The sequence below is a fragment of the Triticum aestivum genome, chromosome 2B (assembly GCF_018294505.1).
Source record: "Triticum aestivum cultivar Chinese Spring chromosome 2B, IWGSC CS RefSeq v2.1, whole genome shotgun sequence".
Classification (NCBI taxonomy): Eukaryota; Viridiplantae; Streptophyta; class Magnoliopsida; order Poales; family Poaceae; genus Triticum; species Triticum aestivum.
In genome coordinates this window covers 26687328-26699571 of record NC_057798.1, presented here as the reverse complement: position 1 = coordinate 26699571, position 12244 = coordinate 26687328, and the positions used below count along the sequence as shown (strand labels likewise).

Sequence of the window (12244 nt, the reverse complement as noted above, 5' to 3'; positions counted from 1 at the left end):
TGTCTTTTTCACCGGAGGTGGATCAAAAATTTTGACACCCAACCATTTTGTCAATTGTGCATTATATATGGCCTAGTATTTTATAAAATTGATTAGGTACAATTTTGCAACAATTATTTAGTAGTTCCTTCACAAAAAACCTCCTTTTGGGCACTCGGAAAATGGAAAATGAATTTTCCGTGCAAAGAAAATGAAAACTTCCTTAGGCAACATTGTTTGGAATTCCAAGATGCACCCTCATGCACAATATGAGATCATTTGAACAAACTATGCCATGAATGTGGCCATAAGATTGATCATTTGGCTTGAAAGCCATGAATCTTCACGCTTGATAGCTCATTTCTGAGAACACTTTTTTAAAATAATTACCGTATTACAAGTTTATTATTTTTTCTGGAAACTTGGCCACATATAATGACACAATGCGAAGGTTTTCCAATTTTTTGATTTTTTTGAATTTTTTATGCCCGTTTCAAAATGTGGTCAAAACGGCGGGCTTGACCGTTCCTAGCTAGTGGTTGAATCTTGGATTTTTTTGGTGCTTCTATGATTAAATAGATACTTATGTACCTAGAAATGATTTTTGGAAAAAATAAAGAGCAAACTATGAGGCAGCTACAGTTCAAATTTGACCCGCTTCCAACTGAATCGACGGCAATTTGTCTTTTTCACCGGAGGTGGATCAAAATTTTTGACACCCAACCATTTTGTCAATTGTGCATTATATATGACCTAGTATTTTATAAAATTGATTAGGTACAATTTTGCAACAATTATTTAGTAGTTCCTTCACAAAAAACCTCCTTTTGGGCACTCGGAAAATGGAAAATGAATTTTCCGTGCAAAGAAAATGAAAACTTCCTTAGGCAACATTGTTTGGAATTCCAAGATGCACCCTCATGCACAATATGAGATCATTTGAACAAACTATGCCATGAATGTGGCCATAAGATTGATCATTTGGCTTGAAAGCCATGAATCTTCACGCTTGATAGCTCATTTCTGAGAACACTTTTTTAAAATAATTACCGTATTACAAGTTTATTATTTTTTCTGGAAACTTGGCCACATATGATGACACAATGCGAAGGTTTTCCAATTTTTTGATTTTTTTGAATTTTTTATGCCCGTTTCAAAATGTGGTCAAAACGGCGGGCTTGACCGTTCCTAGCTAGTGGTTGAATCTTGGAATTTTTTTTGGCGCTTCTATGATTAAATAGATACTTATGTACCCAGAAATGATTTTTAGAAAAAATAAAGAGCAAACTATGAGGCAGCTACAGTTCAAATTTGACCCGCTTCCAGCTGAATCGACGACAATTTGTCTTTTTCACCAGAGGTGGATCAAAATTTTTGACACCCAACCATTTTGTCAATTGTGCATTATATATGGCCTAGTATTTTATAAAATTGATTAGGTACAATTTTGCAACAATTATTTGGTAGTTCCTTCACAAAAACCTCCTTTTGGGCACTCGGAAAATGAAAAATGAATTTTCCGTGCAAAGAAAATGAAAACTTCCTTAGGCAACATTCTTTGGAATCCCAAGATGCACCCTCATGCACAATATGAGATCATTTGAACAAACAATGCCATGAATGTGGCCATAAGATTGATCATTTGGCTTGAAAGCCATGAATCTTCACGCATGATAGCTCATTTCTGAGAACACTTTTTTAAAATAATTACCGTATTACAAGTTTATTATTTTTTTGGAAACTTGGTCACATATAATGACACAATGCGAAGGTTTTCCAATTTTATGATTGTTTTTGAATTTTTTATGCCCGTTTCAAAATGCGGTCAAAATGGCGGGCTTGACCGTTCCTAGCTAGTGGTTGAATCTTGGAATTTTTTTGGTGCTTCTATGATTAAATAGATACTTATGTACCTAGAAATGATTTTTGGAAAAAATAAAGAGCAAACTATGAGGTAGCTGCAGTTCAAATTTGACCCGCTTCCAGCTAAATCGGTGGAAATTTGTCTTTTTCAACAGAGGTGGATCCAAACTTTTTTCACCCAACCATTTGGTCAATTGTGCATTAAATATGGCCTAGTATTTTATAAAAATGATTTGGTACATGTTTGCAACAATTATTTGGTAGGTCCTTCATAAAAAACCTCATTTGGGGCACTCGAAAAATGGAAAATGATTTTTTGTGCAAAGAATATAAAAAATCCCTTTGTCGATATTGTTTACTATTCCAAGATGTAAACTTTTGTAGAGTATAAAGAACTCATTTTGAACAAATATAAAGAATATAAAGAATATCATTTGAACAAATATTTGTTAGGCCTTTTACAAAAAAGAACTCATTTTGAGCACTAAAAAATGGAAAATGATTTTTTCGTGACCTATTTAAAAGGTCATAAAGTCTTCAAATTGTTTGTTGTGTTCTGATTGGTCTATAGGCATATCACGCGGATCATGCATCCGACGGATCCAACGGCGGACCTCATCCCCTCACCCTCTCACCCACGTAGCCCTCTCACCCCCCTCACCCACGCAGCCCCCACTCCCCACCGTTCCAACCCTAGCCCCCACGCCCCCACTCTCCCGCACCCGCACCCGCTCGCCAAACCCTAGCCGCCGCCGCCACCATCCACCTCGTCTCGCCAATCCAGATGGAGATGCAAAGCCCTAGGCCGCTCTCCCCCGCTCCACCTCCGTGTCCATGGCGATAGACGCCTCCCCCCTCCGGCGTGCAAGAGCCCGGGGCCCCAGCCGGTGACGGATCCCCTGAAGACGACGGCCGCCGCTGCCGGTGGGGTACATCTTCATGTGGAGCGGTGAGACCAGGCCCGAGTGCTTCAGGTACAGGGTGTTGGGCCTGCCGCGGGGGAAGCTGGATGCCGTCTCCCGGATCAGGCGCAACGCCGCGCTCTTCCTCTACGACTTCCACGCCAAGTACCTCTACGGGCCCTACCGTGCCAAGACGGTGCGCGCGCTGCTGGCGGGGCTCGACGAGGACGACCGCCGAGTGGGGCTGCGCAGGACGCCCAAGCGCGTCGCCAAGGCCTTCCGCGACGACACCCGAGGTATAACCCGTGGATCCCTTCCCTTCGTAATTGCGCATGCTCGCGTTCGTTCCCTGTTCGTTCCCTGGACTTAGCTCCCCCGCACTGTCTAGAGTCGTCAAGCACCAGAGCGACGCCGTTTGTGAAATGTCAGTACTTGCGTAATCTGACTAGAACTAGATTTGGGTGGTTTTCGTTTGGTAGGACTTTTTAGATGTATTCTTTGATTTCTTTCTTTCGTAGCAAGTTGGTGGTATGTCAGTACTCGGTAGTATGTCTCTTGATATAGTTGGCTCTTGCAGATTGTGCTGCTTGTCTAGATACTGGAATCTTAGGTGCTAGGTTGACTTGCTGGTTCACGGGTGACTGCTATTTTTAGGATTTGGGAATCATTAGTGGGATCAGACGGCATATTGCTATTGCCAAAAATAGTGTGATGTCGTTTCGCTTGTATGCCATACTCTCGCACCAAGTCTTGGTATATATATGCTGATCTCATCCCATGTTGAACCTGAGCTCAATAATTTTGGGAAATACTGAGACATCAGATGGCCTATCATCATCTATACATAGCTGCTAGTTGACTTTGTCATCTTGTAAGCGCTCTAGGCAGTGTCTCGAGGGTGAAAAATATGAGAACAAAAAGAATTACTGGATTAATTTACAACATCCATCCTTTACTTCGTCCATGTCATTGTTGTTTACCCATGGGAGTATTTTTAACTTGAAAATCTCTGGTGAACTGCCATTTGGAGTACATTTGCTTGCTCTGTTAATTTTTTTGGGTTACTCCATCTTGCTCTGTTAAGTAATATTTGATATGTGGAGTAGCAGCAGTAAGCTAGACCCTCCATCTTGCTTTGTACATAGTCAAAGCTACTCCAAGTTATCAGCACTACTGTTAACTTCTCAATGTGCTTGGATTACATTTAACTTGTAGTACTCCAGTAATTTTGCTTAGAGTATTTAACAAGATTGAACTGTACATGTGTGGAGTAATTTTGCTTGGAGTATTTAACAAGATTGAACTTGTCAACATTTAAAAGTATTTTTTAGTAAGTATTCTGAACATGCTTCTGGACCATCATCACCCTCCTCTATGCAGGATGCATGTATCACACTTTGAATCAGCCTGTACTGGCCTCAAAATAACACTGTGCGTACTTGTTCACTACTTACTAGATTGATGAATCAATCAGGATGCATGCTGAAACTTAAGATTCAGGTTTTTTTTTGGTTCTGTACCTGTTTGGTTACGTGTTGAGATGATTTCTTGTATGGATGATGATTATGTGATGTCCTGTCCAACAGTATGTCAATCTTTTCCATGTCTACTTTGCACGTCACAGCTACACGATGAGTAGTTCTTTTTTCAGTGTTTGTGATATTTCTTCTCTGAACCATGGAAAGAAATGCCAATCCTGAATGTTTGCTTGTTTTTGTAAGGCCTGAATATTTCTTCTCTGAACAGTATGTCAATCCTGAATATTTCTTCTCTGAACAGTATGTCAATCATGAATATTTCTTCTCTGAACAGATGCAGAGGCCGCTGTTCTTCCTCCGTACAGCCGGGGGCGATGCAAGCACCTGACGCCCGCGTCCTCAACTTCAGCAGTTCAGCAGGTATTGTTCTGTCCCTCGCCATCTGTACTTGAAATCCCTTGCATCCATCTCATTACACTAGCTAATATATTACAACGGAATGAATCAACTACTCTCATGGTCTATCCCATCCCATCTAGTATTATTTACTGTCTATCTGTCTATGTATTTACTCTGAACAAAATTCAATCTGCACATTTGTATCTGCATTGCACAAGTACAGATACATCCGCCCCTGCTATTTTCTTGTTATACATTACATAGATGCATACATGCGCCAGGCTATTTCTATGTCTGTTTGTCTGACCTCTCAAGCATGCATATCTCTTTCGTATGTACTGAATTTTGTAACAATTTCGTTTTCCTCATACTTACAGGATGTTGCGCTCGCTACTCATGTTTTCTGATGCCGCAACAAAGGACTATATGTGGTTTCTTCAGTGGGGTTGTCGTTGTCGCTCCTCATGTTCAATAACTTTTCAGCTCTAACTTGGTTATACAACAGTTCAATTCAGTCAATCTATTGGAACTAGTTTGTCTATTACTTGTATACATATTTTATATCCTGCCCTATGCCCTTGTCGACTTGCTTAGGTACATAATTGTTACGGCTTGCAATCTGGTATTGATGATTGTCAATGTATTCATGTATGCCCCCCCCCCTCTCTCTGTTTTTCTGTCAATAGCTAGTAGCATAAGTTGGAGCTGGCTGTACCAGGAACTTAATCTGCATTTATTCAACCAGATCAAGTACAAGTACATTAGTTTGTAATCTGCTATTAATACATCTCCTATTCATAAATTTCCTGATTGGTGATGTTACTGTAGATATGATGTAGGTTCAGTGCTTACTATTTTTTGATTTGATGCATGTTACCTTCGTTTCTGTCTATGCCTTCTTTAGTGTTTTGCCAGCTAACTAGTCTATTGGTCGTTTTGAAATATGAAGATGCTGCACGTAAGCACTATTGCTAGCAATTTGGCACATCATATTAGTCTTATCCCATGTTTTGTCACTAGCATACACTACAATCCCTTGTCCTGTCACTACCATACACTACAGTTTTATTAAAAGGGGGCATATCATTTGCTCTATATAATAGTGCTGATTTTGCGCTGATATGAACTTACAACAGTATTACATTGTAGTGTTTTCTGCATGTTGTTGTATCACTAGTTTCATGCTGCCTTCTCATTTGAACCTATTACTTGTTTTTGTTTTATCCTTGATTAGTATCAATTGTTGTATTGTAGACTTAAAATTGTGGTGGTTCCTCCTTTACAGAAGCTCAAGTGTGAAGTCGTGAAGTGTGAAGCAAGTGTGAAGCCAAGTGTGAAGCCGTGAAGTCCAACTCACTGTAGCATATCTGTGTTGTAAAGATTGTAATACATTTATTTAGTGGTATATTTGATGAATTTTATGCGTTCTTTGTTCTATTCGAAATATTGATTATGTATGTGATTTGAAAACTTGTGGAATGGAAACTTGTCCAGTGAGGCCACTTATGAAAATAATTTGTCAAATTTGTACATTTCTGACATGTGGGACCAATTTGAGAGATGAACATGACAGGTTGGACCCATCTGACTAGTGGGACCAGCTTGAATATATAACAGTTGAAAATAGAAAATCAAAATAGAAAATCAGTAGACTAAAAGGCCATGGCCCAAAAACAAAAAGGCTGCAATGTTGGGCTTGGTCCATGAAGCTGACAAAAAATTCATAGGGAAAAAAATATAAATGGGAACACCGAATTGGACCGGGCTGAATCTTGTGCCACATCAGCTTGCCACGCTGGATGCCTACGTGGACTGGGGAGGCTGCTAGTGACCAAAACGCCACAGTAGGAATATTTTGGTCATAAACGTCCACGGCCTTCTCACAGAGAAGGTCGCTATAGTCAGCTTACGACCCTCAGCTTTTGACCTTCTGTTTTTGGTCACAAAAAGGTCGCAAATGAAAAACTATGACCTTTCAGTGACCAATAGTGGAGGTCACAAGATAGCATATTTCTTGTAGTGTGCTATTGTTTCTGTATTTGTAAGTTATTTCTTCGACATATGCATTGCGAATACACGTGTATATATAATGACACAAATCCTGCATATACAGGAAAAAAGCCTTCTATTTTTAAATGATTTTCTATCTCATCATAGGAAGCAAGACTACAGGAAGTCTTTGTACACAACTTTATTTCATACATACTGAAATCGTAATTAGAATGACAAAGGAGACGGAATAGAGGGAGCCAAGAACTTGGATGATCTTAAGTATCAGAAACAAAACTCGGGCATAACACACCTTGGGACAACTTGTGTGTTACAATATTTGATTGATTGACTCAGCAGTGCAGTGTTGAAAATGTTTCTTTGATCATTGTGATTTCAGCATACACATCTTGCATTGCCGGCCGATCACTTGGTGAGTCCATGGAGCATTCTAGGCCAAGTTTAGCAAACTGCATGATACAATTTTGCATTCCAACCACCAGACGGTCCCCACCATCTAATCTGTGATTTGCTTCTTCGAGTTCATAATATGGAATAATACTGGTCTCTAAAATGTTACAAATATCTTGTGGAAATGCAGAGACTACCAATCCGTGAAGGTTCAGTCCATCCATGAAGATATCATCAGTTGGATGCTTCCCAGTGAGCATCTCCAGCAGAATAACACCATAGCTGTAGACGTCACCTGCAGTCGATATCTTGCAACCCATCCCGTATTCTGCAATTTATTTTGCAATATATAACTGATTATACTTATTTTGAATCCTATGTTAAGGAAGGAAAGTTTCTGAAGCTGCAGCACTTGTTTTTAGGTTAAAAGGCAGTTTATGTTCAACAACTATTGGAAACATAGAAGTGCTTACCTGGTGCAATATAACCAACTGATCCTCTTGGCCCATGTGCACTTGTTAAATCCTTTTCACTTACTGAAGGGTTGGTACACAGAAACTTTGCCAATCCGTAGTCACTAACATGAGCACCCATAGCATCATCCAAAAGGACATTGCTTGGCTTCAAATCACAATGAACCAAAGGAGGTGTGCACCAATTGTGGAGATAGTCCAAGGCTGCGGCGATGTCCATAGCTATCATTATTCTTGATCCGAGACTCAGTGGCCTCCTTTGTCTTTGTTCATGTACTTCTGAATGGAGCCACCCCTCTAGGTTGCCATTGGGCATGTAGTCAAGGACCAGAGCTTTGAACTCATTTCCCATTTTATCGCAGCTTGAGCATAGACTAATGACCCGCATGAGATTTCGGTGACGAGTATTTCTTAACACCTCACATTCAGTTAAAAAGTTATTTGGTGCTCCATTATTGTCTAGTTTGAAAACCTTAATCGCAACTGGGTGCATCTGAAACTCGAATATACCTTTATAGACTATTCCAAAACTCCCTGAGCCAACTAGGTTTGCCAACGAAAAATCGTTAGTAGCTCTAGCAAGCTCAGCATATGAGAACTTCATCAACTCATTGGGTGATTCATCAGTGTGTTGTTTTGATTTATTTCTTTTCTTCAAAAGAATGGTTGCAGCAACTGACACCAGGACTGTAACAACGCTAGCAAGTGCAAAAACTATACATATGATGTGCAAGGTTTCCCTTCTTTTGTTTCTAGTTGATGTGCAAAGTGGTAGCTGAGGCATTGCGGACCTTGTACATAAATCCTTGTTTCCTTGTATGAACACCTTACTTGAATTGATAAATGCATCACCTGTAGGAACTATCCCCTCAAGGCTGTTGAAGGACAAATTGAGAAGTTGCAGAGAGCTAAAGGTCCCAAGAAAGTCTGGTATTTCACCAGACAAGTTGTTTTGAGATAGATCCATCTCATTTATGCCCCTTAAGCTCATGAAAGATTCTGGAATGCTCCCATGAAGGAAATTCACCTCTAATCGAAGTGATTCCAAGTGAAGACACTCACCAACTGCATGTGGAATCTCTCCAGATAATTGGTTGTTGGAAATATTAAGGGAGTCAAGATTAATCAAGCTACCGATCTCAGATGATATGGATCCATTGAGCTTATTATATGACAAATCTAGGCATGCTGAAAGAGAGGATATAGACAGGAGCCCAGATGGAATACTTCCATGGAAACCATTGCATGATAGGTTTAGAATTACCAAATTTTTGCAGCCTGCTAAGCTCGAAGGTATGGACCCGCTCAAGTTGTTTTCTTGCATATAAAGCTCACCTAGCTTTTCAAAGTTACCAACTGATTTTGGGATCTCTCCAGAAAGTTTATTCCTTGACAAACCGAGGAGAAACAAGTTCCTGAGGTTTCCAATTGTGTCAGGAATGCCCCCTGAGAGTAAGTTTCCCGTAAATTGGAGAACTGTGAGGTTGGTGAGTTTTCCTATCTCTGAAGGTATGGTTCCAGTAAATCTGTTCTCTGAAAAATACAACAACTGTAAGCTGCTCGGAAGATTTCCAATGGTACTAGGTATTGTTCCATGAATCTGGTTGTTATCTAGATACATTGCTTTTAACTGTGCAGAGGCTGGTACTGAGCACAATGAACTCCAGTCTACCTCTCCGAACTGGTTTGCACCAAGGTCTAATTGGGTCAAGTAGGGCAAAGACCAGAAAGAAGGAATCAAACCAGTGAATGAATTGTCACGGAGCTCTAGCACTTGAAGGTTGGATGCATTAACTAGTGATGCAGGGAGTGGACCATCAAAATGGTTTCCTTCCATGACCAATGTTTCGATGTTTGGAAGAGTGTATGCAATGTCGGTTGGAATTCTCCCAGCAAGTTGGTTGACACCAAGGCCAAGATAAGCGAGAGATGCGACTGTGTAAATAGCTGGTGGAACTGCACCAGACAAGTAATTATAAGCTAAATCTAGTGTTTCTAGGCTTTGAATTCTGGTTAAACTTTCTGGAATGCTTCCGTGCAGCTTATTTTGAGCAAGCAACAAGGAACATAGGGACGAAAAGTTTCCCAGTGTCGGTGGAATTTCTCCTGAAAGCTTGTTTTCGGTTAGGCTAAGGTATTTTAGCTTGGAGGATGACAGTGAGAAAGCTGGTATTGGACCTGAGAATTCATTATACGAGAGATCTAAGGTAACAAGAGATGGGCTATCAAAAAGCGTGGAAGGGATCTCTCCATTAAGGTTGTTTCTCATGAGGTCAAGGTAGTAGAGTGAAGAAGAATTTGCTAACGATGGTGGCATTTCACCAGATAGGCTATTATTCCGGAGGACAAGTATGGACAGTGATGGGCTACTCCCCAAAGACGAAGGAATGCTGCCATCAAGTTTGTTGCTAGGGAGAAACAGAAATTTAAGGTTGTGAAGCAAACCGATCCCTGGAGGGATGGTTCCGTTGAGTTTGCTATTGCTCAGAACAATTTCCTGAAGAGACGAGCAATGTGCAAGAGCTGGAGGGATTTCACCTTCAATGTAGTTATTCCGCAGGCGGATGACCTCGAGGCTGGAACAAGAGGATATGCTATCCGGAATCACCCCTGTGATGGAATTTATGCTCAGGTCGATGACCGCCAGGTGGGGGCTGGAACATATGGTATCCGGAATAACCCCGGTGATAGAATTCCTGCTAAGGTTGAGGTATCTGAGTCGGGTTAGGCGACCAATCTCAGGAGGTATGTGGCCACTGATATGGTTATCAGCTATGTGAATTCCACGGAGGAAACGAAGTCCTGCAATGCAAGGAGATATTTGTCCAGTAATGTTCAGTGATTCAAGGTGAAGGGCAACAACACGACCTGCGTGGCGTGTACTGCATGACACCCCACGCCAATTGCAGAATGCGACGGATTCGCTCCTCCATGAGTGTAGTGCTCCATCAGGGTCGGAGAAGTGTGACCTAACACATAGCAGGGCATGCCTGTCGGATTCTGATGCATTATGGTGTGCGGGTGTGGCTAAGGAGCATACACTGGGGCAAAGGCTCATCAAGCTGCAGATGAGCATTGCAGTACGAAGCAGTGGCATGAGCATGCTTGGGGCTCCGACAGCGGCCATCTGGCCTCGGCGTAAGTGCATGCTCAATTATGCTAGTGGCTAATCGAGCGATCTGCGTCTTGTGACCATTTCGCTGAAACTTGCCGATATTTATAGACAGTATATTGGTGTGCCAGAGGGAACAATAAAAACTAACCGACGCGTAGTAAATCACGGTGCTCTGGTGACTAGTGTAAAGTAGACGGCTACTTGCAACTGAACCTGACATTATAATTTTTTTTTCTGAAAAGGAGGATTACCCTGACATTATAATAGAAGAGTAATAGATTAGTGATTAGTTGGTCTAGCACTTGCAACTAGAACATGATCATATATCGAAGTATTAGTGAGTGATTGGTCGAGTGTTCTCCCCTCATTTTTGAACTCATGAACATTTGGTAGTAGATAGTATTTCGAGGCAAGTTCAGTAAATATGTATCCATTCCATATGCATGTATACTTAACTCATGTGTCTGTTCTTGTGGGAACTGTAAATTGAAGATACTAAAAGATGTCCAGTTGGATCACTGTGCTAAGGAACTTGTGCCAGCTTAACATTACATGCCTATGTCTGTACTTGTGGGAACTGTACAGTGTCGGAGAAAGAAGGCAAAAAAGAATACAGTGATGAGATTTGTGATTGATTTTTTAGAGAAAAAAAAAAGGTAACCTGAATAACACAGATGCGGAGAAGGCCATTTTTACCTTTTTTTCCCACCAATCATCAGAAGATGCATTATTTAATTCATAGACCGTTGGAGGCAGAGCATTCGGATCATCATTCCAAAGAGAGACTTAATTTGTTGCAAGCCGAATATTCCCTCTGTCCTTGAAAAAGTGTACTTCCAGCTCTGTTGGAAAGTCAAAGTTTTTTATTTATTTTATTTTTTTTGGAAAAAGGGCGCAGCCCCGGCCTCTGCATCAGAAAAATGCATACGGCCACATTTATTAAAATAAAATAGGTCCAACAAAGATCTGTAACTCCGTTACACAATAGTTCCCAAACGGCTCACAAAGAGCAGCAAAGTAAAAGCCACAGCCGGCATGCAAAATAAAGATAAAAAACTAATTTCTTATCCTATTACATGACCGCCATCCAAACCGGCTGAAAATAGCCCGAGCTACCATCTCCCATCGGGCAGATCCAGTAACCAAATGCTCCCTGGCCTCCGTCTGAGTGAGTAACGTCCACATACGGATCAGCGTAGTAGCTCGGAAGATGACCTGCAAAAAATGAGTATATGTTGTTCTGTTAAAAACCATATCATTCCTGCAGTTCCAGACTGCCTAAAGTAAGGCACATACTCCTACACGAATGTGTTTAGCCATTTGGGCCTCTATCCCATCCAGCCAGGTCCCAAATAACATGTTGATATTATTCGGTGGAGTAATATTAAAAGCAATATGAACAATCCGCCAAAGAACCTTCGCCATAGGACAATCGAGGAAGAGGTGTTTGATATTCTCGTCTTGATCACAAAAACTACATCTCTTAGAGCCGGTCCAATTGCGCTTTGTCAAATTATCCTTGGTTAAAATAACTTGTTTATGAACAAACCACATAAACACTTTAACTCTCAGAGGGACCTTGACATTCCAAACATGCTTGGAGAGGGGAATAGAGCTAGAATTGATGACATCTAA

General features: G+C 40.9%; 1 protein-coding gene and 1 pseudogene across 1 annotated transcript; one reads left to right on the top strand and one right to left on the bottom strand.

The window, feature by feature from the left end:
• The first annotated feature begins 2541 nt into the window (after nucleotides 1–2541).
• On the top strand, nucleotides 2542–5028 carry LOC123038825 (uncharacterized). Its single transcript, XM_044462264.1, has 3 exons — nucleotides 2542–3040; nucleotides 4557–4642; nucleotides 4999–5028. The coding sequence occupies exons 1-3, from the start codon at nucleotides 2782–2784 to the stop codon at nucleotides 5026–5028; spliced, it is 375 nt and encodes a 124-aa protein (XP_044318199.1). The 5' UTR covers nucleotides 2542–2781.
• A 1935-nt stretch (nucleotides 5029–6963) lies between these two features.
• LOC123040099 (probable LRR receptor-like serine/threonine-protein kinase At3g47570) lies at nucleotides 6964–10621 on the bottom strand (annotated as a pseudogene).
• Between the last annotated feature and the right edge of the window lie 1623 nt (nucleotides 10622–12244).